Source organism: Poromitra crassiceps (genome assembly GCF_964638095.1).
Source record: "Poromitra crassiceps genome assembly, chromosome: 22".
Taxonomy (NCBI): domain Eukaryota; kingdom Metazoa; phylum Chordata; class Actinopteri; order Beryciformes; family Melamphaidae; genus Poromitra; species Poromitra crassiceps.
This window is the reverse complement of record NC_139647.1, coordinates 8,547,872-8,575,016: the sequence shown is the minus strand read 5'-3', so window position 1 is coordinate 8,575,016 and position 27,145 is coordinate 8,547,872. Positions and strand designations below refer to the sequence as shown.

At 44.8% G+C, this 27,145-nt stretch overlaps 1 protein-coding gene across 2 annotated transcripts in view; it reads left to right on the top strand.

Moving 5' to 3' along the window:
* Window positions 1–19,309, top strand: part of ggps1 (geranylgeranyl diphosphate synthase 1) — a 31,057-nt gene extending 11,748 nt beyond the window's left edge. Inside the window, exons 2-4 of one of the 2 annotated variants that reach the window (XM_083658061.1) lie at window positions 985–1,077; window positions 2,552–2,622; window positions 17,673–19,309. In XM_083658061.1, the coding sequence (XP_083514187.1) occupies window positions 1,005–1,077; window positions 2,552–2,622; window positions 17,673–18,476 (948 nt within the window). In that variant the 5' untranslated portion in view covers window positions 985–1,004 and the 3' untranslated portion in view covers window positions 18,477–19,309. Of the gene's footprint in view, window positions 1–984; window positions 1,078–2,551; window positions 2,680–17,672 lie in introns of both variants that reach the window. The other variant, XM_083658060.1, reaches the window with a different exon arrangement.
* The last annotated feature ends 7,836 nt before the right edge of the window (window positions 19,310–27,145 follow it).

Sequence of the window (27,145 nt, the reverse complement as noted above, 5' to 3'; positions counted from 1 at the left end):
ACACGTTGCTTAACGTTCACTTCCAGCGTGCATCATCTAATCATTCGCGCACATCAAAGCAAACTACTTCCACATTTCGCTTCGTGCATTTGCTTTCTCGACATACATACAAGCGTTGGGCAGCTTGCAAGCCTCTGCCATTCTCGCTGTGTCTGTCCTGTGTGGCTGCTGCGAAGTGCGGAGGACTGAGTGAAGGACTGGCCTCTCTCGAGCAGAGAGGGGAGGGGGGAAATCGGCTGTGTTTATTACGCTGGCTTGACGCTGCTCTTAAGTCAAACGAGTCAGCAATATTATCAAAAGAGTGGACGCCGGCTCCATGTTTGTTTGTTGTTTTTTTCTGACTGGCCTCAGTGGAGAGAGAAGAAAAAAAGCACCTATACAAGTCTGACCTCTGGGGCACTTCACACATAGGATTTACATTTACAAATCACATTTAATATGTATGCTACTGTATGTAGGGCAGTCAATATATGTAATTTACAAATCGCAATACTGAAACTAGGGATGCAGCGGTATGAGTTTTTGACGGTATGATAACCTTGGACAAAAATACCATGGTTTCACGGTATTGCGGACCATCTGTGTTTTTACAATAGCCGGAATATTCCCATACAGCCGACGTCGTCTTTTTAGATGGGGGAAGTTCAGGGGCGTTCCTTGCGTTCTCCTGCTTCAGCCATTATCACACACACGGTTGTAAATACATTCAGTGACAGCTCCTCTCTACTGTGCCCTAGTCTAGGTAGGCATGCAGCCAGAGGGAGGGGTAAGCTGCACTCTGCAAGCGACGTGGGCACTTTGTTTTGGGGAAACCACTGATACCGTGGGGAAGGTATGACGGCAAATCTTAGTGGTTTTGACACCGTGATGTTTTCAAACCGCGGTATACCTTCAAACCGCTGCATCCCTAACTGCAACTACTCAAAAGTATTCAACAGCCATATTTGACCCCCCCCCCCTAATATTTTCCATCTCCTCCAATAGATTAGCTTAAACTTCAAGCAATGGATGTCGACACGGAAGCAGCCTCTGAGCGAATTCTTCTGGAACCGTACAAGTATTTGCTGCAGCTGCCAGGTGAGTCCGTTGTGATGTCAGTTGTGGCGGGTTGAGTCAGTTGTGATGTCAGTGGTGACTGGGTGGACCTGTGCTTTCAGAGACACACTGGCAAAAGTCTTGGTGAAGTGTCCCAACCTGCTCACTTCTAGGGGTGGGACGGTGCTTTGAACTAGATCGAAGTATCGTTACATCGATCAATATCAAATTCATATCGTATCGATGTAAAGTGAAAATCTAAATATATATCGTCATCTTTAAGATACACTTTGGAAATCCATGATGAAGCATAGCACGGTGGCTCAGTGGTTACTTAGCACTGTCCCCTCACAGCAAGAAGGCCGTGGGTTTAATCTCCTCCCCGGGCCTCTCTGTGTGGAGTTTGCATGTTCTCTCCGTGGTAGCGTCGGTTTCGGTTCTCCAGTTTCCTCCCACAGTCTAAAGATACGCTGTGTTTGTGTAGTATCGTAATGTAATCTAGTCAAATGTGTAGTATGCATGTATAAGATTTGCGTAAGTAACCTATGTTGTGTGTAGCTCTGATGTAGTATGACTGTGACGATGCTATCTAAAGCCCTTGGAGACATGCTTGTGAGTGATAAGAGGCTATAAAGATAACTGAACTAACTGAGCTGAACTGAAAGTTCATCAAGGCCTCTTAAGTCAACTGATAAAAAATAAACATTTGCACTTAAACATGAGAAATTTGGTGGAAACTTCAAAAAAGACAACCCAAAGAAGAGAACACGAAAATCGCTAGTAAATAAATGTAATAAGGTCCAAAGGACTGACGTTTCGACGCGCACAGCGTCGTCTTCAGAGTTTGACTGTGAAGAAGTCAAACTCTTCAATGTCAAATCACTTCGTACAACAAGTAGGGGGACCCCCACTTCACGTACGCCCTGGCCCACAGGGGGACCCCCACTTCACGTACGCCCTGGCCCACAGGGGGAGCTCCACTTCACGTACGCCCTGGCCCACAGGGGGACCCCCACTTCACGTACGCCCTGGCCCACAGGGGGAGCTCCACTTCACGTACGCCCTGGCCCACAGGGGGACCCCCACTTCACGTACGCCCTGGCCCACAGGGGGAGCTCCACTTCACGCACGCCCTGGCCCATAGGGGGACCCCCACTTCACGTACGCCCTGGCCCATAGGGGGAGCTCCACTTCACGTACGCCCTGGCCCACAGGGGGAGCTCCACTTCACGTACGCCCTGGCCCACAGGGGGACCCCCACTTCACGTACGCTCTGGCCCACATTCCTATTAAGTCGCAGGCATTGTGGCTGATGTGATCCCATTGCAAGATGGTCTCTAGTTTTGATTTAAATGTAGAATAAGCCAGTGATGATTTTCAACATTAATATTCAGGCAGCGACACGTCAATTCAATGCAATGGAGGACCGTTTTAGAATAGCCTTTGCATGCTACAGTGTTTTTGTCCTTGACTATTGTCATGATTGAGGACTTTCTTTTTCTCGCTCTCTTCGCAGGAAAACAAGTGAGGACGAAACTCTCACAAGCTTTTAACCACTGGCTGAACGTTCCAGAAGACAAACTTCAGGTGAGGCTCTCGCAAGCATTTAACCACTGGCTGAACATTCCAGAGGACAAACTTCAGGTGAGAAGCCGATCATCTCAAGCCTCTTTACGGCTGATGCCTAGATCAGATCTGTTGTATACAACTACCTAAGCTAAGGTTGCCCTTCAGTTCTCATCTAACGATGCGTTAGGAAATAATGAGTTGCATAAAATCACCACAAGGATTCCCGTAGGCTTAGGATGGCTGTTCATCGTCAGTGCTGGCCTTGCTCTTACCACCTGGACACTGAGTTATGACTGCTGCCCTCGTCTCTCTGAATGTTTGGTGCTGAGCTCAGCTGCTTCTCATGGCTACATGTTGCCTCTCTCCCTTTCTCTCTCTCTGTTTTCTCCTCTCATTGACTGCGTTTACATGGTCATGAGGCTTATCCTGGTTTTGATCATATTGGTGTTTACATGGATGGAACACGGAGAAATCAGGTTATTCATATCCCTGTCTACATGATAAATACTAGTATCCTGTTTACTGATTACTGCATGCTATTTGCACAGGCGTCTTTGATGTTTCTAACACAACGTGGCATCACCTGCACCTCGCTCGTATTGAGCGTGTGACATCATTCAGGGGTCAACCAGTTACTTCCTGTTGTGTTTACACTTTATTGTGTTTACACTTTGTTGTGTTTACACTTCCGGTGTGAACAATCCTTCCTGTGTGAGGAATCCTTTATTTGAGAAAATCCAGTTGAAGAATCCTGATCTGTTTTGGTTGTCAGAAGGTCATAATGTTGAGTTGGCTTTGTGATAAGGACATTTTTGTTTTAGCCATATTTATAGAAAATGCCTGGCGACTAAGACAGGGAACATTGTACCCAGTGTAATTGTATCTCTTGGAAAGTGAATGTTTCTTTGAAATGCCTTTTCTTTTCTTGATTCTGTATAAAGGTATATTATGATTTGTTGTGTGGCCATCTTGGCTATTGTAAATATCATATAGTGTCTTGTAAGCCCATATGGGCTGGGCACCTTAAGGTACATGACACTTAAAGTCCCTGGAAACCAGAAATATTTTATTATTATTTAGCATTTTGAGTTCATCACATCACAGGAACCTATGTTAATAAGCCACCAGCCAAATTTGAACGATGATGAACGTCGCAAAGTATATAAATTTAGGTTTGACAGTCATGGCAAAAGTCATGAGAATCAATTACATTTTAGAGTGTATTTTCTCCCGTGGACTGTGTGGGCGTGTCCCGTCTGCAGCAGGTATTTTCCTCTCTCTCTCTCTCGGAGGAGACTGCTCGGAGGAGACCTCTCTCTCCATTAACGAAGAGAGAGAGAAGGAAAGAGAGATGGTGTGTGTGTGTGTGTGTGTTCGCGCGTTGCTCGGCGAACACACTCGCCGCTGCGAGTGCACAGCGCTACTGTGTGTGTGTCAGTGTGTGTGTGCGCGCGTGCATGCATGCGTGCGTGCATGCGTGTGTGTGATTCGTGATGACGTGATAAGCTCCTGCATTTTAGCACCGCGCGCACCGCTCTCTTCCATGAGGAAATGGAAATCCAGACCTTGTAGAAAAGTGGCGATTTTAAGGCTTTGGGTTGAAAGTAATGTATCATAATTTCTGAGGCACACAATTACTAACATAAGACCCTAAATAACATAGTTAGAACGTTTTTGTGGATTTTGGTTTCCAGGGACTTTAAATAAAAATATCAATCAATCAATCAAATCCTGTGACAGTACAGTACTAGTGACCAGGTAAAACAAGACAGTGTCATAACACAACAGGAACAGAACAGGAAGTCATAACACAACTGAGTCAAGTGGGCGGGGCTGCATAAAGGTGAATACCGCAGACCGGTCGTTGCTCCACCCCCTCCGCCAATCTGGGGAGAGTTGTAGACTAGCTCATGCTACCTCTGATACATGTACAGCTCCCAGCCGCTTCTTTTCACCCGACAGCGAGGAGGTTCACCGGCAGGACGTAGCGCGTGGGAAGATCACGCTATTCCCCCCCAGTTCCCCTCCCCGGAAACAGGCGCCCATGCCCTTTCTCATAGCGCTATTTGTTATACCGGAGCGCACACCTGTGATGCACAAGCAAGCGTGAACCCGGGTCTCCGTGGTGGTAGGCGAGTGCTTTTACCTCGACACTACCCAGAGACCCCTGTCCTATATCATTTAGTTCAGCATTGCTTGTTAGTTAGAGAATTTTAGCAAAATGCTTGGATCATCTGTGAAAAAATTTACTACCAATAGCTTTCTTCACCAATGTGTTCTTATAGGTGTCTAGAATCACCTCTCAATTAGTGCAAACCCAAATCCTCGTGGAAAATCCCGGTTGATTATACACTGTGCTTTACATAACAATAACCAATATACCAATATCATATGGTCAGGGAGACATTTTTACTCAAAAATAATGTTTGGAATGGATTCAGCACCCCTGAAAACCCCTAGTTAGACACCCCACAAGTTCATTTTAGACTTTTAATTTTTATCATATTTTTCACCCAAGCCCTCGGGGCACCTTAACTTTGATTGGCTCTCCAGGATTTTCCACGAGGATTTGGGTTTGCACTAATTGAGAGGTGATTCTAGACACCTATAAGAACACATTGGTGAAGAAAGCTATTGGTAGTAAATTTTTTCACAGATGGTCCAAGCATTTTGCTGAAATTCTCTAACTATTGTGTTTAGTTAGATGTAGCCAGACACTTTATCCTATAGTCCTCTGAGACATGCTTGTGATAAAGGGCTATATATAAATACACAAGCCTGGACTCTTTAACATTCATGTCAGTTATGTTTATTGTTTGCCGACAGGCCCAGGAAGGTGAAATGATGCTGCGCTCGTTTATGTGCTGCTAATTGGCCCAGAGTGTTCCGTCAGCTGAGTCTCTTCTAAGAGAAGGTAAAACTAGTGTCAAGCTCAGGTTCTGAGCTTAGAGGAGCCTTCAGGATTTATTACAGGAGGTCTCTAATCCAGCAGAGGATGAAGGGAAAAGGAGCAATGCTTTGGAAAACACTCGGTTGACCCTTTTCTGTTCTTTTTTGGTCTCGCATGTAAAAAAAAAAATCCTTTTTAGCTGCTGGTGTCAATATAATGGTTGATGTTGACTCATCTTTCTCTAAAGCCACAATACACTCTTTGTTTAGTCATAGATTCAGCGACAGCATGGGGCTGTCACACACACAGAGATGCTACTTGCCAGATTTTACTGCTCAAGGTGTTCTGCGAAAAGTGTCTTCTTCCCCGACTCGAGTCCCTCACCTCCCTCTAGTGTTCACTTTGAAAAGGTGCTCTCAGTGACGAGACAGCCGCTCTGTTCACGTCCCTCACCTCTCTCTAGTGTTCACTTTGAAAAGGTGCTCAGTGACGAGACAGCCTCTCTGTTCACGTCCCTCACCTCTCTCTAGTGTTCACTTTGAAAAGGTGCTCAGTGACGAGACAGCTGCTCTGTTCACGTCCCTCACCTCCCTCTAGTGTTCACTTTGAAAAGGTGCTGCTCAGTGACGAGACAGCCGCTCTGTTCAAGTCCCTCACCTCTCTAGTGTTCACTTTGAAAAGGTGCTGCTCAGTGACGAGACAGCCGCTCTGTTCACGTCCCTCACCTCTCTCTAGTGTTCACTTTGAAAAGGTGCTCTCAGTGACGAGACAGCCACTCTGTTCACGTCCCTCACCTCTCTCTAGTGTTCACTTTGAAAAGGTGCTCAGTGACGAGACAGTCGCTCTGTTCACGTCCCTCACCTCCCTCTAGTGTTCACTTTGAAAAGGTGCTCTCAGTGACGAGACAGCTGCTCTGTTCACGTCCCTCACCTCTCTCTAGTGTTCACTTTGAAAAGGTGCTCAGTGACGAGACAGCCACTCTGTTCAAGTCCCTCACCTCTCTCTAGTGTTCACTTTGAAAAGGTGCTCAGTGACGAGACAGCCACTCTGTTCAAGTCCCTCACCTCTCTCTAGTGTTCACTTTGAAAAGGTGCTCAGTGACGAGACAGCTGCTCTGTTCACGTCCCTCACCTCTCTCTAGTGTTCACTTTGAAAAGGTGCTCAGTGACGAGGCAGCCGCTCTGTTCAAGTCCCTCACCTCTCTCTAGTGTTCACTTTGAAAAGGTGCTCTCAGTGATGAGACAGCTGCTCTGTTTACGTCCCTCACCTCTCTCTAGTGTTCACTTTGAAAAGGTGCTCAGTGACGAGGCAGCCGCTCTGTTCAAGTCCCTCACCTCTCTCTAGTGTTCACTTTGAAAAGGTGCTCAGTGACGAGGCAGCCGCTCTGTTCACGTCCCTCACCTCTCTCTAGTGTTCACTTTGAAAAGGTGCTGCTCAGTGACGAGACAGCCGCTCTGTTCACGGCTTCATCTCAGCAGTTTGTCCTCGTCTACTCATGATGACTCAGTACTTTAAAGGGACAGCTCACCCTAAAATCCAAAATACATATTTTTCCTCTCACCTGCAGTGCTATTTATCCATCTATATGGTTTTGGGATAGTTGCCTGAGTTTTGCAGATCTCTCCAATACAATGGAATTGGATGGCACTCGGCTCGTAGTGCTCGAAGCACCAACATTTTTTTTTTTAACTCAACAGCATTGTCTCTTTCCAGAAATCATGACCCGGTTACTCAAGATAATGCACAGACTTTATTGTGAGCAGTTTCATGGAGGAACTATTTTCTTTTGCAGTCTCATGTAGGAACTAGCTAGCAGCGAGCGGGTGTAGTTCGGTCAAAAAGAAAATAGTTCCTCCATGAAACTGCTCATAACAAGGTCGGTGGATTATCTTGAGTAACGAGGTCATGATTTCTGGAAAGAGACGTTGCTGTTGAGTTTTTCAAATGTATTTCTTTGGCACTTTGAGCACCACAAGCCGAGTGCCATCCAGTTACATTGTGTTGGAGAGAAGGCAGAAACTCTATGGCCGATATCTCTGAAACTCAGACAACTAACACAAAACCATATAGATGGTTAGAACACGGCTCTCTTGAATACTCGATTCTGATTGGTCAATCAACAATATTCACCGGTCATTATTTCTCGACAACCGACCGCTGCTCTGCCACACCTGGATTAATCAGTTGATAAGAGCTTTTTGTCAGCAAGACACTACTAATTAGGCCAACCAGTTGCAGCTGTGGTGTCTTGTGTGCCAATTACGAATGAAACCGCTTTGTTGTTGAAAACGCTATTAAAAAATCTATTTGAATAATTATTTTTGTCAGATTATTGAATGATTTAGTTGTAGGGCCTAAAAAAAAAATAAGTTTGGTTCCTGTTGGTTGTCAGTTCGGTGATGGGTCGGTAGGGAATTTATTTTATTTTATTTTTTTATTTTTTTTCCCAGTGGCAGCAAGGGATAGATAGGAAATATATATATTTTTTTATTTTCCTTAAAATTACAGCAGCGATGGATACTTTTTTTCATAACATAGCCTACATGTACTCTACCACTGTGCTCTACACACGTTTTTATATGAACAAAATATTTAAGTCAATATGAATGCTTTCATATCAAACATGTTTGATATTTAGGACTGAAAATCTGCGTGAATAGCCTACATCATCCTGCTGCTGTGCAAGCCTCCCGTCATTATCGTTTATCTCCCCTAGAATCTCAAACATGCACACACTACAAGATTTGTAAATGTGGCGCACCACGCACTACAGGATATTATTAAGATTATCGGCAGGATAATCACCTTGACGCCTGGCCATACTCGTTTTTGGGGTTCCAGCAGTGACCAAAGCGCTCCGCCCCCACCTCACCTCTCTCTCTTTTCTCATTTTCATGCCCGTCTCGCCAAACAAATGAATCTCACGGTAGTTAGCATGCGTGTAAACAACGCGAGTCTATTGTCCTGTACAAGTAAAACACAAACACATGGGCTACCAAAATATATTCCCCCTGCTGCATGCCATGAGATCGGCAAAAAGTTTGGATAGACTGGATTGCTTCCCGCAGCAGCAATGCCTTTTCCCCCTCCCACACTGCTCGATAGACAGGTAGGAGATATACAGCCTCTGACTGCAGGGGCTCAAAACTACGATATAACAACTTTTTATTCATTGGTCATTCATTGTGATATAAATTAGTGACATTTTCCCCCCAAATCCTCATGGTTCTGTGCTGTTGGTATTTGGGTAGCCTATCTGATGCGTGCAGTGCAGCGCATCAAATGAGCCGCGTCAATTAACGATAATGACGGGAGTCTCGCGCAGGCAGCAGAACGATGTATTCGCGCAGATTTTCAGTCCTAAATATCAAACATGTTTGATATGATCGGGGAAGGCCCCGATGAGGCTGTGAGCAGATCGGGAGGGTTAAGATTGGATCTGCAAACAGCTCACACTAAAATCCTGTAGTGTGAGCCAGCCATAGCGCCACCGTCAAATCAACATGCTCATAAAATAAATTGGGTCGCACGTAAATTGACAGGGTCGGTCGGCAACCGGAACCAAACTTTATTTTTTTTTAGGCCTAGGCCGTGTTCTAAGCGGGATAATGTATATTGAGGCGGTGATTACTGGGAAATAATGACCTTCAGGTGAACGATTAAGCCCTCCGCTACGCGTCGGGCTCAATCCACCTGTCGGTCATTATTTCCCCCGTAATCACCGCCTCAATATACATTATCCCTTACATAAATAGCACGACAGGTGAGAGGAAAAATATGTATTTTGGATTTTAGGGTGAGCTGTTCCTTTAAAGTGACTCGGTGGTGGCAGATTAGGATTAGGCTGGTGACGGATCCAAATGGAAGACTGGTGCTACTCTAGAACAGTGATTCCCAAACTGTGGTCCAGGGACCACCGGTGGTCCGCGAGGCTCTACCTGGTGGTACTCAAGAGCCTTGCTGACTGCCATCAGCCTATCAGCAAATAAGATGTGTTTATGTGTTGGTTATTTGCAGTCTGACTCACAACTAGGGATGTTCATCAATTATCGAAAATCGATAATTGATCGTTAAGGATTGGAATCGATCCTGTGGCATTTGGATCGATTTTTTAATTATTAAAAAAAAAAAAAAAAAAAAAAATTTGGACTAGGTTTGGGTGGAATTCGTTCCTCCTCGCCCCACTCCATTGCACAGCCGACTAACGTGAGGTGGAGCTTCATATAGTCTCTAGTTTTCTGGCTGGGCACGGGCCTTTGTGCCAACAAAACTGTTTTAAACATGGGAAATTCACACCGGCATGCGCCGGGGACAGCAGTGTTGGAGAGGAGACACATTGAAATAAAGAGTTCATTGAGGAGAACACGTTGTCTTTCGTATTTTCTGCCATAAGCATTCATTTTGTAAAAAAAAAAAAAAAAAAAAAAAAAATTCTAAGTATTAATATGATCGATAATCGATAATTGATCGTTAATTTTCACCGATTATCGATTTTGGAAAATTTTCAAAATGAACATCCCTACTCACAACAGTAGCCTACTAGTATTTAGCCTTTCCGATGCTATTTGTATGGTTAGCTTAAATCGGTGATATGTTTTTAATGGAGAGAAAAACAAGTTGGAAGTCACAGTGGGAAGTGGTACTTGGGAAATGTGGTTTGGTGCATGACATGTGGCAGTTGCAAATGGGAGTTGTAATCTCCGTTGTTTTTTCCACTTCTATCAGTTTCTAGTGACTGTTTTTCTGCTCATGTTCTGGACACTTCCTTATGTGTCTGTCTGCACTCTGATCATGTGACAGCCCCCCCCCCCCCCCCCCCCACACACACACACACACACACACACACACACACACACTGCTCAGATTGCTGGTTGAGGAAGTGAGAGACAGCGGGCTGTGTAAGCGTTGGCAAACAACAGACAAAACAATAAGGTCAAACACAGGGCTAACTGCTACCCGTGAACCCAGCTTCTCTCTGAAAAAGAAGGGAAGCTGCTCTCCCAGTGTTTTGCCCTGGGGTGGGTGGGGGGTTCTTTCAATAGCGATGATCATGTTTACTTATCTCAACCAATAGTCTCACAGCTTTTATCACCCCCCCCCCCCCCCTCAGAATTCTCCCTCGCCCAATCAGATTTTACCTGTCATCTTGCCCCCCTCTCCCCCTTTTAATATTCCCTACTGTCATCTGAAAGGGATGAAAATCAATCCTAATTGATTTTGGCACTTAACCCATGGCTGCACACACAGCACGGCAGCAGGCCATTTTTAGCAACGCATCTCTATCAAATTGAGTTTCTGCCTCGAAAGAGTGGTGTTGTGTTTCTGGAGCGAGTGGAAGCAAGACTAGCATTGTGAGTCCAGATGGTCTTAAATTATATACATCAAGCACTTTTATTCATTCCATGCAGGCGAGCTGCTTTCAAGCCCAGTGTTGAGAAATTGCTGTTTGATTCCAATAGCCCAAAGCATCGTTTTTTTTTTCTTATTAAGTTTTGTTTTCAAAGTCAGACGGAGAAAGGAATGAAAGAAAGCTGTTAGCATAATACTTTAAATGGGAATAGGTAGGTCATGGTCGCTCAGTATTGACTGTTGTCCCCCCCCCCCCTCCTCCCAATGGTACAAGTAAACAGTACCAGCGCCATAAAAGGGAAAATGAAAAGAAGGAAACAGGGATTTTCTTCCTTTTTTATACAACTCTTATTCATTTCCAGTGCTTTTCTGATCTTTTTTGCGCGTGTGTTTCTGATCACATCCGTGAGCATCAGGTTTAAATAACAGACAGCTTCCCAGGCAAACGCACGCCTCCTCCACTCCGAAATTGTTACTTATTATCCTTGGATGCTTAATGATGAGACTGCAACAGACGCGCCGAATTGCATATTTCAAATAGCGAGCCCGTTGCCATTCCTACTGTTCTTCTGCCAGATTAAATTCTAATGAACCATTTAGGGTTTATTATTGGGTGTATTGAGCAGGACGCTCCCCGCCGCTCCCTTAGGGAGAACAACTGTCGACCCTATTAGACTGATAGTGGTAGCATTGTGGCGGCTAAATAGGGGTCCTATGTCCGACAGTGGAGATATAGCCTCCATATCTCCAACGTGGGACATAGTGCCTCTATTTAGTATTATTCTGTGCTTTTTGAACGCGCTGCCTCTCCCAGTGCAGGATGCTAAGTGCCTAGCGCCCGTCTGCTCTCATTAGCTCTGCTGCTGCTCAACAGGTCTGCCTCTGTCCTGAATGTTTTATAAATGCTCTCCAAACAGAGGTACCGCACGTTCTGCAGCGGAGTGACAGGTCGCACTGTGGCGAGGAGCGCACGCAGCCTCCTGTGGTCATTTCATCATCTTCAAATGTGCAATAAAAGCCCCCCCCCCCCCCTCCCCTCCTCTGTGATGACTGGTTGAAGGCCTCAATAAAAATCATCTGTGTGTGTGAGAGAGTAATATCCTCGCCCGCCTATATTCTGAGGAATAAGATATTTATTGAATATAGTAGATTAGTCCTGTCACGTCTGCCCTCCTCCCCCGACCACTCTCACACTTTGCCTCAGTGGAGGTGTATTTAGTGGCAGCTCAAAGCTTCTACACACTGTTATATTATTATTATTATGGTATTATTATTATTACTACAATGTATTAATGTATTATAGTAGCTTATATGGCTAACAATGAATTGCCACTGCCATGTGGAAAAAGGAGCAACTTGAGATTCAAAGTGGCGTTTGGCGTTTTTGATTATTTTCACATGATATATAATGCAACATTTCTTCATGTATTCCTGATAGATTATTTCCATTTCAGAGGCTCATATGCTCCTTATGGTTCAAATAGAGCACAGAGCTGGACTGATCACTTGTCGATGTAGATTTGTTGGTTCATACAGTTATGCAGATTTCTGGCCAAAGGTTTGTGCTCCTGTAAAACCAGATTCTTCTGACACGTCGTTCACTGTAGAGGCAGCGTGTTATTATGATACAGTAAGCCAGTGGAGGTACTTTAGTCGCAGGGTAATTGTCCTCCCCCTTCCCCCCCCTTTGTGGCGTCCTGCCTCCCTCCCTCTGTGGTATATATTTGGCTGTAAACTCTCGCTGAACCCCTCCTGCAGACTGCGAGCTCGCTCTCTCCTCCCGTCATCGTTAGCACACCGCTGCCAAGAAGTGGCCGCCATGGAAACAGCCCTGCCTCCGGGATGGATGGAGCCAGTGACAGTTTGCACACTGGCTATTCATTCTTGATCAAAAACCCATCTGTGCCTCTTTACTCTGTCGTACAGCGCGCAGAGCGGAGGTTAGGGAAATCCCCCCAGCAGCACATCGGCTGCCTTTCGACCTTTAGCCTCCTCCTGTTCTCTGTGACACTACAGGAAGGTTAGCTTTGATGATCCTGTTCCTGACTTCTGTTTTTCTGACTTTAAAACGTATACAGACACACACTGTGTGTCAGTCATGGGGTTGTCTGTCACCACAGGCTCAGAGCTTCCACTGGGTTTCACTCTTGACGACTGCTGAGTGAGACTGTAATGTCACCGTGACACTGTGACAAATTGACTAGGACCAGATTGACAGGTTGACGTAGTGAACAGGAAGTGTAGTAGCAACTCCTAAAGGAAGAATAACTGTCTAATAACTTCTGAAATGTAATTATTACCCTCTAAATGGGACAAAAGAGCAACAAATAAACCTGTAATGTCTAATAATAATTATTGTTATAATACATTTTATCGTATTTGTAGAACACTTTTCGTTATAGTTAGTGTGCTTCACAGAACAATCAAAACAAACATAAATAGGGATAAAAAATGAACACATAATAAAATAACACTAATACCAGTAAACAAGAAGATGAGGCAGTCAATCTAAACACAAAAACAAAGTAAAAGTGTTTGTGTCTGTATGTATGTAAAACTGAATAATACACCCTGATCTCCTCAGGTACTAGCTTGTCCCACAAGACCAGTATTAAATGTGTAGTCACGTGAATCCATTAGCACTTCAGAATAGTGTGTAATGTTATTTAGCTGATGATGTGCTACAAGTTATTACATTGTTAGTCAAAATCATGACATCTCCAATTAAATGTTACACCCCTTATGAAGCAATAGGGAGCCAGAGTGAACGTCACTTCCTGCCTCTCAGCGTACTACCAGCGTCTGAAAAAATATGAATGGTGGCGAACAGAGAGACGTTACTTGTTTTGATCCCGTTTGAACTGTGCCACGGGGTACACGCATGATCGTCAGTGTAAACGATAACTTTGCAAGTCAAGAAATGGCAGTTTGTGGTCAAACTGTGGCACTCTTAAAGGAACACTCCGCCCATTTTCAACCAGCTTTGTATCATTAGAACATCAGTAGTATATCAGAAAACTGTAAACGGTTTTGAAGTCTGTCATTTAATTTGACAGTTATTGAGTGTTAAAGTGTGGACCAGTGACATCACTGGTCCACACTAACTAAAATGAATAACTCATTAACTCAAATCAACTCTCAATAACTGTCAAACTAGATGAATGATGAATAGTTTGACAGTTATTGAGAGTTGATTTGAGTTAATGAGTTATTCATTTTAGTCAGTGTGGACCAGTGATGTCACTGGTCCACACTTTAACACTCAATAACTGTCAAATTAAATGACAGACTTCAAAACCGTTTACAGTTTTCTGATATACTACTGATGTTCTAATGATACAAAGCTGGTTGAAAATGGGCGGAGTGTTCCTTTAAGTGATGAATCAGAAAGACTACGCAGTACGCACAGCCAGTCGCATAAGTGACGTTTCTCCCGCCAGTCCATGTTGTTGATGGTGTGACGTCTAATGTGCGACACGAGAGATGTAGTCGATTGACAAAACTAAACCTCCATTTACCATTTACCATAAACCTTAAGTTTCAGTTTCAGGACAAACTGCGACTTTATTGACGTGCAGAGTTATCTTTTAAATTGACGTGTGTACCCCGTGGCACAATTCAAACGGGATCAAAACAACGTTCACCACCATTCATATTTTTCAGATGCTAGTTACGCTGAGAGAGGCAGGAAGCGACGTTCACTTTGGCTCCCTATAGACACACAGAGTTATGTAATTATGTATAATTATGTGATATGACATCCAGCAATTACATACCCGGGTTTTATTACATTTCCTTGATTTCAATCTATTTAGACAGACATTTGATCACATTTTGATACGTTGTTGCATTATCCCGCAGCTATCACATTATCAGTTGCCACAGGGATGCAGCCCCTTGAACCAGAAAACCCGGGTTCAAGGCCCCCATGTCGAATATATCCCAAGCCAAGCCAGGGAGGGGGGGGGCAAACGAAAAGAGAGCGCCCCCTGCAGGGATTAACTAAGTGTTAAATTGTTCTCATAATACAGGGACATAAGCATCATTTAGTGCCTCGGGGAATCTTCATTACTTTTTCATTGTTGTCTGTCGATGCTGACAGAGTTGGCAGGAAGTAGCTGACAGCAGCAGATGGTATCCCAGTAACCTGTGGCTAGCAGCTAGTACCTCCTAAGTGAGACGCCTTTCTACCAGGCTGATGTAACTGACGTGGCTGTTCCAGAGTTACTTCCCCTCTCTCTCTCTCTCTCTCTCTCTGTCTCTCTCTCATTCTCTCTTCTCTATCTCCATGATCCCCCACCCCCACTATCTGGATATGATGAAACAATTATCAAGTCGATCCATTATGAGTGATTTGGTACCAGACATTCTGATCCAGATCCTGGAGACCTCTCTCTCTCTCTCTCTCTCTCTCTCTCTCTCTCTCTCTCTCTCTCTCATTCTCTCTCTCTCTCTCTCTCTCTCTCTCTCTCTCCTCTATCTCCATGATCCCGCACTATCTGGATATGATGAAACAATTATCAAGTCGATCCATTATGAGTGATTTGATACCAGACGTTCTGATCCAGATCCTGCAGACCTCACCTTGTGTGCGACTGACTCTCTCTCTCTCTCTCTCTCTCTCTCTCTCTCTCTCTCTCTCTCTCTCTCTATTGGATTCAGTGTGCCTCCTTTGTTGTGAAGGAGTGAGACGTCGTTGCATTCTTAATGGGTCACTGATTGTAGCTCTGGCAAATAGAGCGAGTTTCCATGTCAACAACCTCTCGTGATCATCAATGGAGAGACGGAGCGAGCGATGAAGGCACTGGCCTGGGGACTACAACACGGACTACTGTGTTGTCTGACTGTAATCGGACGCCTTGGAGAACACAGACACCCCAAAACTAGAACATTGTTGGTCGCTCGTATTTTGGTTTGATAGCTGCTGTTTTTGTTGTGGTTATTATTGTCGTTGTTACCTGAGGCAACGTGGTTGTTCACGTGACTTGTATATTTCTGTCTTGATCGTGCACTTGGTCTTTTTCCCCTGACAGCGGATTGTATTTCTCTAAGGCCGCGGTGTATTTGTGTAATCAATCTTTTATCCTAGAATAGATCTTAGGCTACATAATATCCTATTTTCTCATTTAGGATCTGTATTCGATTTATTTTCCTAGCCTGTGTGTGTGTGTGTGTGTGTGTGTGCGTGTGCGTGTGTGTGTGTGCGTGTGCGCGTGTGTGTGTTGCATTAGCGCTCCCCCACACACACACTCCAGTGAGTGTGTCTCTGACTGAGGTGGCGGGGTGAGTGAGTGTGGGGGCCCTGCTGAGGGAAAGGTTGTGTTTGGAGGAGAAGCGGCTGAACGGGGGCCAGCCTTGGCCCCGTGCCCGACCCACTGAGCCTGTCTTTGTGCTCCCCGGGCCGGGCCCGACACAAACCGCTTTCATGACCGGGCCACTGAGGCCACAGCACTCAGTCTTCTCAATCAGCAGCACCGCGCTGCAGCACCGCGCTGCAGCACGGCGCCGCCCGGCAGCTCTTTGTGTTGTTTTTTGCGTGTGGAAGTGAAACAGCGACTCGTATAAACGCTGGAGTAGTCACATCAACTTTCATCTTTTTCCGGGGTAGAAGCTCCTGCTGCTGCTGATGCACTTTGGAGCGTTTAAGTCCGGCCCAGCGGCGCCCCCTTGCTGTGCAACAGCAACGACAGAAATGGTCTTGACTTGGGGCCAGTTTGTTAGTGCCGCAAGCAGAGTATTGGCCTTATAAACACCAGCTCAAAAATGTAGGACCAAAATCAGTGATTGGTCAATAGAGCTGAGCTGAACAGTCATGTGACATCTCTTAAAACTCGTTATGTAAGGGTTTTTTTTTTCTTCGAAATGTCTATAGAGAAAATGAATGGGAAACTCACTTCCGGGGCAAGAGATGTCAGGTGAGTGTTAAGCTCTATGAAAAGACTTCCCCAGTGAAATGAAAGTGAAATGAGCATCAGCATTCATTCCAATGTATCTCTGTACCACTTGTTGCACTGCTCATTGGTACAACAAGACTTGACCAGATTTTGGTGACCCGTTGGATCAGTGTGTGACTTCTTAGTATGTGTGTTGAGGTCAGTGGTTCATTATAAAGCTGTTGGAGCATGATGTCGGCTACACCCGGCCCTGTGGCCCATACCAGCCCTCGTCTGTCTGGAGGGGGTGAAGTCGCTCTCAGCACTGCAGTGTCACTGCTAATTACTTTAGCATGCGACTACTGTTCCTCCTCGAACCAGTCAGCCATTCCCTCCTTATGCTCCCAATTGGGACCAAACGTCTGGGTTTTTGGACCAGTCGACCGGATCAAATCCGCAGCACTCCTGTCCAAGTCTGTCTGATCTTCCGAAACAGCCCCAGACTGTGTTTATGTCCCCACCAGCAGTCCTCTTGTCTGCCTGGTTTGTTTCACCTACATCACATCTACTTGTCGAGATGTTCTCTGCTGGAGCAGTGCAGAGCAGAGTGTAGACGTGGCTCCCTCTACTGGATACTAGCCGTAACACATCTGTAATGCATGATTCATCTGGAGTTTCTTTGAACCCGAGTCTGATGTGTAACAGTGAGGAAAGGGAGGCTGTTCTTTTTTCTTTTATGTTAAAAGAAGTGGAGGTATTATATCAGTATAATGTTAGTACTATATGTTAGTACAGCAGAACACAAGCTATGGCACAGAAAAGCTCAAGTATGGCCTGGTATTACCAGAGGATTTGATCTGTTAAAATTCCAGATACAATAATTCTTCTAATCAAGGGTTATTATTTCCGCATCGCTGTTGTCTTTAATCGTCGGATGTGTTTTGCGTTGTGTTCAGGTGATCATCGAGGTGACGGAGATGCTGCACAACGCCAGCTTGCTCATAGACGACATCGAGGACAGCTCCAAGCTGCGGCGAGGCTTCCCCGTGGCCCACAGCATCTACGGCATCCCCTCCGTGATCAACTCCGCCAACTACGTCTACTTCCTGGGGCTGGAGAAGGTGCTGACCCTGGAGCACCCCGAGGCCGTGCAGGTGTTCACGCGGCAGCTGCTGGAGCTGCACCGCGGCCAGGGCCTGGACATCCACTGGAGGGACACGTACACCTGTCCCACCGAGGACGAGTACCGCACCATGGTGCTGCAGAAGACGGGCGGCCTCTTCGGCCTGGCCGTGGGCCTGATGCAGCTCTTCTCGGCGTGGGACCGCGACCTGAAGCCCCTGCTGGACACGCTGGGCCTCTTCTTCCAGATCCGCGACGACTACGCCAACCTGAGCTCCCGCGAGTACAGCGAGAACAAGAGCTTCTGCGAGGACCTGACCGAGGGCAAGTTCTCCTTCCCCACCATCCACGCCATCGTGTCGCGGCCAGAGAGCACCCAGGTGCAGAACATCCTGCGGCAGCGCACGGAGAACCTCGACATCAAGCGCTACTGCGTGGACTACCTGGAGAAGGTGGGCTCGTTCGCCTACACCCGCCAAACCCTGCGGACCCTGGAGGCGGAGGCCTACGAGCTGATCCGAGACTTTGGAGGCAACCCCGAGCTGGAGGGCTTGGTCAAACACCTCAGCAAGATGCACCGGGAGGCCGAAGCCAACGCAGAGGCTGCTCCAGCGCCGCACTCCAGCCAGGAGCACTGACCTCATACGTCGCCTACATGCACTCATTCAGGACACTGACTCTCACTCCAATAAGACACCTTATACCATGGTCTGGGTGAATACTCGATTCTGATTGGCTGCAAGGTGTCCATTATTTTGTGATATTGTACAGTGATAATGTACACCTAGCTAAATGGTCTGTTCACCGTTCATATCAATGCGCCATAGTTTCAACAGTGTTACAAGAGAGCTGTTTGAGCTCTATACCCCCGTTAAGGGTTAATATGACAATTTTGGATGTTGAGAAAAAAATTGAGTCGGTCAAAGTAAGTATTTAAATCACCCCTGTGTGCTCAGTTTATCAAAAATAACTTATTTACAATTTTGATTTTCGTTTCGGAGATTTCTAAACTCGCGTCACCAGGCTCTTCTCGGCGAGAAAGAGGAGATTTCCCTCGGCTCGTGCATGAGCGGGGGCGAGCCCTTTGACAGAGAGAGAGAGAGATCTCTCTGCATTTCACCACATACAGCACACAGTGCGAGCCCCCGCTGCTCTCTGTCACTTCCTGAAACTCTTCGCTCTTAAATGTTAATATACTTGGCCAATACGTATCTATCATACAAAATAAAGCAAGCGGCCAAACGGTAATGTCTTCATTTAATGTAGAACGCAAAACATCGTTAAACCCGCATTCCTGTGATAAAGTTAACGTTTGAGTCGGCTTTAAAACGGAGGGTGGTGGAGGTGGGAGGGACTATTTTATTTCGTGGAAGACTGATTTACAGTATGAATAACAGACATTTAGCCATTTAGATTGCTTTATTTATTACACATGGAAATATAAATGACTGGTCTTATTGTTTTGTTGGCAAGTGACCATGGTATAAGCGGGTTAATGCACTTCGAGGTGTACATTATCACTTTTTAAGGGACTTCGCGGAGGCAACCATCCTCGGCTACGCCTCGGACGGTTCACGCCTCTCGCGTCGTCCCTTAAAAAGTGATAATGTACACCTCGTCGTGCATTAACCCTTACATTTTTGCTACCAGGCCCACAATGCACTGATCCAGATATTTACACATCTGTTAAGTGCCAAAACATCAAGAGTGTATACATTATATTACATTACATCTGGCTAGTAGTTAAGTTAAAGTCTCAGGCAAGTCTCACTTTATTAAGTTGTTGTTGTAAAACCATATCGTCCCAAGTCTGGTTTGATGGTGAATTCACTTGTGATGTAAACGGCTTTCACTGCATTGAACAGCCCGACATTGTGGACTTTGATCACTTTGTGTGCTAGACTACTGCCACCTTGATGTGTTGCTAAGCTTAAGCTATGTACACATCGTATCCAGTATGTGTAACACTGCAATCAGTGGAAGAAAAAGAATCATGGAAAAGAATTGGTATCATTTTAAGTTCCTGCAAATGAAAAATGACAAGACGGCAATGAAGCTTAAAAACCGGACTTTCAATGTGCACCACACTGCATATGAATGTCTTTCATGTGTACTTTGCCACCAAATGAAAATTGATTCTTTACCTAGTCGGGTCAAATGAATGCTGAGTGCTTTCTCTCCCTTATTAATATATAAAATGTGCATGTGGGCGTTTGAGAGGGTGTGATTTTTAAACATGATGTTGCCAGAGTGCCAATCCTGTAGAAGATACCTTTTACTACTGATTTGCCTACTTATTATGCATGGCATTATGTGCTAATTAGCCTACATGGCATTATGCTTTGCTGTGAAAGGATACTCTGTTGGTTAGTTTATTGGAAATCCTATGCAGACGCTATCCCGGTGGTATGTTTCCATCTACTACAGGTTCTTCCTATGCTCAATATTGTATTCTGTATCATTTTAGCTTTATACTCTGTTACAAAAACATTACTTGCATTTGTCAAATAAAATAACCTTTTAAAGAAATTCCGGGGCCTTGTTTGAACCATAAATAGAATGTTGTTTCTCATCTGCATGTGGCTCGGGGACCGGGGAAGAAAAGGCATAGAGATAACAGCACCATCTACTGAGCACACGGGCATAGTTGGAAATCAAACTATGATTGACTGAATGGTGGACTGACAGCCGAGTGTGTGTGTGTGTGAGAAGGACTTACATATGGTGGCCTCACCAATACAAACACTGTACTGTACCATTAGCTGTGGTACACAGTACACACACAGCCTAATCCTTTTTCTACTATGGGACCAAAGCACTCCACTGCATGCTGAATTAGATGAGCTGCCAGGCTCTCTGGCTGACGCAAGGCATTATGGGAAGGCTTGCCATGCGCTCTGTTTTGAGGAACCTTCTGTTTTCAAGTGGAAAATTAACAAATGCGACCTTTGTGTTAATCCTGTGGTGAGTTTTTCCTTCGCCGCTGAAAAGAACCCAACACTGAGGCTATCTGTCCCAGGCAGCTCTGAGGCTATCTGTCCCAGGCAGCTCTGAGGCTATCTGTCCCAGGCAGCAGCTCTGAGGCTATCTGTCCCAGGCAGCTCTGAGGCTATCTGTCCCAGGCAGCTCTGAGGCTATCTGCCCCAGGCAGCTCTGAGGCTATCTGTCCCAGGCAGCAGCTCTGAGGCTATCTGTCCCAGGCAGCTCTGAGGCTATCTGTCCCAGGCAGCTCTGAAGCTATCTGTCCCAGGCAGCAGCTCTGAGGCTATCTGTCCCAGGCAGCATGAGGCTATCTGTCCCAGGCAGCTCTGAGGCTATCTGTCCCAGGCAGCTCTGAGGCTATCTGTCCCAGGCAGCTCTGAGGCTAGACAGCTCTGAGGCTATCTGTCCCAGGCAGCTCTGAGGCTATCTGTCCCAGGCAGCTCTGAGGCTAGACAGCTCTGAGGCTATCTGTCCCAGGCAGCTCTGAGGCTATATGTCCCAGGCAGCTCTGAGGCTATCTGTCCCAGGCAGCTCTGAGGCTATCTGTCCCAGGCAGCATGAGGCTATCTGTCCCAGGCAGCTCTGAGGCTATCTGTCCCAGGCAGCTCTGTCAACTCAGTACAGCTCTCGCTCCTGACAGCAGCAATTCAATTAATTATGTGTCGGGGCTCTGAAGAGACATCAATTCATCAAAATGTAAAATTCTTGAAAATCTAAGGGACCACAGCCCCCCTCGTCTCATTTGCCTTCCAAGCAGCCACGAGCGCAGGTAATTTTGATGCAAATGCATTTGTGATTTGATCAACAGAAGGGGCATATGAACATTATGAAGTGGCTTTCACAGGGTCGACTTTAGTCCATCACAGTAATCAAAGCCCTCTCAATGCTTCTCATCTCTTCTCTCCTTCGACACTGACTAGATTGATTTTCTCCACCCACGGTGACGGAGAGCCAAAGCGAATAGCTTCTGTGTGAGGAGCGACAAGGCTCACTCACCGTCTCCCTCATCTCTCCCTCATCCTCTGCAAGCTTTGGATTATTTATCGCTGGCTGGAGCTTTACACATTCATGTTGCTCGCTAGCTCGCCAATGGATTTTTCATCATGTAGCAACAACTACAACTTGAAAAACCATGGAAACAGACTCCCTAAATGCCACTGACTACACTGTTTATATACCCTCACCCACTTCAATCTCAACTACCGTATGTCTTTGGCAGAGATGGGAAAAGTACACACTTTCTTTACTTAAGTAGAAGTACAGTTAATTGTGTAAAGAAAAAAAAAGACTGGTAAAAGTAGAAGTACTGATTCAACTTAAGTACTTAACTGAAGTACTTAACTTACTTAAGTAAAAGTAAAAAGTACAGGCTCTGAAATTAACTCAAATATAAAAGTAAAAAGTATTTTCTGTGCAAGGTGAATAGAAACTCACGTCATATTACTGTAATATATTTCAAATACTATTCAACTTAAAAGATCCCTTCAAAACATCTTTTAAGATGCATAAAGACTATACTATGATTCATAATTTGGGTATGTTCCCCCCCCCCCACAAAAAAGGTGCACGTAATGCGTGAAAGCTGAGTCACTTTTGAAGTCGTGGGTTCGAGCCGCGGTCAGTTTTGAATGCCAGAGGAAAGAGTGATTTTAAAACCCCGAGAAAACCTCCCTCAAGAGGTCTGACCTGGTGGCACAGAGAGTTGGCTTGCTGCCCTGCATTATTGAGGCCTCGGGCACTTTTGAAGTCGTGGGTTCGAGCCTCAGTCACTTTTGAATGGTGACAGCCAGAGGAAAGAGACAAAAGCACCCAGAGAAGAGTCGTGAGTGTGAAGGGGAGCTGGTGGAGTGAAGGAATAATCGAGCACACAGAGACGTGAGGGCCAGTCTCCTGACCTCCACAGAGATATGAGCAGGGCACTATGACAGAGGAGACCACAGACTGACCAACTTTTACCGACATTGAAAGAGTAAAATGCATTTTATTTGAATCTATAGTATGCAACCGCAACCGCCAGGCGTAAAACGACACAAAACACATTTAGACTGTCGACTTTGGCATCTGATTTGAAAGGATAAAGAGTGAGAAAGGTGGGATTTGAACCAGTGAACAAGTACACACCAAGCAGCTGTTTATCTCACTGAGCTAGAACCAAGGACTGTCTCTCTGTGACTTCCAGAGATACAGTATGAGCAGGGGATTATGAGAGCCTGCTGAACTTTTTGACCAACATTGAAATTAAGCGTTGAGTACAAGGATGCATGTGACCGCCAGGAAACACATCTAGACTGTCCATATATTTGTCCGTTTGGGCTTTGGCATCTGATTTAAGGTGAGACAGGCGGGAGTTGAACCAATGAACTACACAATAATACACTAATTTGAGGATATTAAAGGCAGCCGCTAGGCGTAAACAGCTGGTGATGTTAAAGACAGGGCAGTGCTGTAATATGTGATATGTCTACTCCATCGAGTCTACTTAACTATTTCTAAATGGACTAAAAGTTAAAATATACAGTAGCCTTTTCCAGATTTTGACCTATAGCCATGCAGGCACTTCAAAAGTCACACAGAGAGAAATACAGTCATACAGAGAGAAATACAGTCATACAGAGAGAAATACAGCATCAGTGGCAGTGCCTTTGTGGTTCACTGTGTATGTCAGCTGCCTTAAGAGGGAGAGGTTGTGAGTTCTAATCACCTGGGATATACCGGTACACATATTTGTATTTGAATAAAAGTGGAAATAGGCGCAACAATCTTCTTTTCGTTTTATTACACTTCTAATTAATTTGAGGATATTAAAGTGTTAACATAAATGTTCGTCAGTAAACTATACTGCAAAGGAGGGTTCCTACAGTGGGTTGTGAACCCTCGTCTATCAGAACAGAGACAATTGCACTCACCACTCAGCCACACAGACAGACCCATAGAGCTCAGGCTTACATCCATGACACACAGACAGAGGCAGAGGAAACAAATAATTGTATAAATATTTGTATTAAATAAATAACATTTGTAAAAACCCACGTATTTGTGCTTTTCTGAATACCGGGTTCGGCTCCACCCTTAGTTCAAACCTCTAACAGGTTGTTGGAGGATACTGATTGACTGTTCAATAAAGTAGGCTAATTACTAATTAACACCAGAAGGTGTCCCCTGGTGGCACACTCTTACGATACCTCTGTCAATAAAGCATAAAATGTCTGAAATAAAAAAACATAAAGGAAGAGCTCTTATCTTTGTTCTTTACCATTACATTTTTCAGAGACTTTATGACCCCCCCCCCCCCCCCCCCCTCCCACACACACACACACACACACACCAGCTTTATGTTGATTGGCAGCTGAAATGTAACATTTTAAAAACCAGACAGGTCAAACTTTTTACAGCGGGACTTTGGCCTAAATCTGTTCTCTCTCTCTCTCTTCACTCTCTGTCACTGTCACTCACTCAAAAGAAAGCCAGGCTTCCTTCAGGTCCCGTCAGGACATTCAGCTTTGGGTGGTGGTGGTGGTTGTTGCTTAAACCTACATACAGTACATTCAGTTAAATTCAGCTTGTGGTGTGTAGTCTACCATGTAAGCTTCAGTCCTCCCACAGTAACCCTGCTACAAATCCAGCGTGCAGGATTTTGTGGCATGTTATTCTCTCTTCCTCTCCAGCTTTATGTTGATTGACAGCTGAAATGTATTTTTTTTTAAGACAGGTCAAACTTTTTACAGCGGGATTTTGTCTGAACTTTGTTCTCTCTCTCCCTCTCACTCTCTCTTAAGGTCTCTCGCTCACATGAAAGTGAGGCTTCCTTCAGGTACATCGGTACATTCAGCTTGGTGGTGGTGGTTGCTTAAACCTGTGCTAAAAATGTGGTGTCACTCCACAATTACTCTTTAGACTTTAGGGCAAGGTGTCACAATAGTCTACTGGAAATGTCTTCGACCCAGTAATGTTGTTTCTTATGAACTTTTATGATTGAAATGTCATATGTATGCCTAGTGGATAAAATTCAACTTGGTTGCTAAGAGTTGCATGTTGGGCAATTTGAGTAATTACCATAATGAGATAATTAATTGCCAAAGCTGGAAATTAGCATGAATTATATAAATACCGTAGTTAGGCTGAAACCAGGAAATTGTTATCCTGTATTGTTGCTTTTAATCCATTTAGAATGGTGATCTAGAGTCTAAATTGATGTTTGGAAGTCCAGAAATTAATCTCTTGCCATAACTGAATCTACTTAACTATTTCTAAATGGACTAAAAGCTAAAATATACAGTAGCCTTTTCCAGATTTTGACCTATAGCCAGGCACTTCAAAAGTCATACAGAGAGAAATACAGCATCAGCGGCAGTGCCTTTGTGGTTCACTGTGTATGTCAGCTGCCATCAGAGAGAGAGGTTGTGAGTTCTAACCTGGGATGTGCACAGACTGAAATTTTGTCTGTTTTTTTAGGCAGCAAAGTTATTTGTATTTGAATAAAAGTGGAAATAGGCATAATCTTCTTTTAGTTTTTATTACTTCTAATTAATTTGAGGATATTAAAGCCAGCCGCTAGGCATAAACAGCTGGTGACGTTAAAGACGGGGCGGGGTTGTATGTCTCCTCCATCGGGAATTGAACCAATAATCCACCTGTCAGGTAGCGACTCATCCTGCTGAACTATGAACTGTTTGGAGTTCTCTTTCTGAATTCTACACACTGTGTTTATAATGACAACAACACAGAGCATAAAGAGAGAGATAGGTTGGAATTGAACGAGTGAGCAGCTGTTTATCTGACTGAGCTAGAGTCAGAGACTGACTAGACTCCTACATCAGCTTATTTCTATCAGTGTTCAAACTACTGATGATGATTAAAAAAAATAGCATCACTGGTGCTGCCTGTGGCAGGGATTGAAGAAACAACCTTTGAACATCAGACAAGATCCACCTGCTTATCTGAGTGAGCTACAGCCCACTTCCTCTTGCAATGTTTTCATATTGTAGCTTTACGCCTTGATCTGTGACTGTTGAAGTAGGTCTGACAAGAAGGAGATAAGAGAGGAATATGAGTGTGTGATTTGAAAAAGAAAGTTGCGCTTCACAATTAGGAAGTTCTTTACCGGACTTAAGAGCCTGAAAATCTTCAGTAAATATCCTGCAGTCTTTTTTTAAGGTGATTTTTTGGGGGGCATTTCTGCCTTTATTTAGATAGGACAGTAGGCAGACAGGAAAGGTGAGGCCAGAGAGAGAGGGGATAACATGCGGCAAAGGACCTTGGGTCAGATTGGGACCCGAGCCTCCGTCCTATGTGCTACCAGGGGGGCCACCAGGACGCACGGTATCCTGCAGTCTTTGATATGTCACCTGGACCAGATCTTTCCAGGTACTAAATCGGCTGGGATCCAGTAGATCTAGTTGCTGATTGATCTGTGTGAGGCCACCAAACAGGTTTCCTCAAGTCAGGGAGTGGTGTGTGTGTGTGTGTGTGTGTGTGGTGAACACGCCATTGTTCAGAGAGCATAACGACAAAAGCTCTGTTCCATCTGTGAGCTTCTGTCAGCTGTTTTTACTCTGATGGGTTTGGCTCCAGTTTGGATCTCCTTATCAGTTTTTCATCTTGCTGCTGATTCCTCTGATTCATGTCCACTGCCAAGGCTATACAGACCATGTGCTAAAACTGAGGGACTGCTGATTACTCTTCAAACCTTGGCAAGTGGCACACGCATCAAAGTCTGAGGACCCAGAGGGAGATGTTTCAAGGGTGTAGTTGATGTGCAGATGATTGAATGGCAAATGATGACAACGGTTTTATAATGGGCCTTTAGACACTTAACAAAAACCTTTTCTCTAGTGGCAAATAAATACGAAGCTACCCTGGCCCAGCAGTCAAATCACCTGGCCTAATGGACAAGGTGTATGATTTTGGATCAGAAGACTGAGGGTTTTAGTCCCTTTGTGGTAAACCTTCTAGTTCAGCAATTCCAGAAGTTTCTTTTAGAGCTTCAGGCATTACACTGTGATTGGTAGTAGTAGTTGTCAATTTGTGACATGGTTTTTCCACAGAAAAGGTGCACATAATGCGTAAAAGCTGGGGGAGCGCGAGATGAGAGAGACAAACGAACAACGTTGCATGATATTTGTCTGTCATGCATTAAAATTAAAGTAACCAGCCTGTTTTGAAAATGTAAGGAGTAGAAAGTACAGATATTTGTGTTAAATTGAAGGGAGTAAAAGTAAAAAAGTTGTCAGAAAAATAAATAGTAAAGTACAGATACCTGAAAATCCTACTCAAGTACAGTAACAAAGTATTTGTACTTAGTTACTTCCCATCTCTGGGTTTAGGC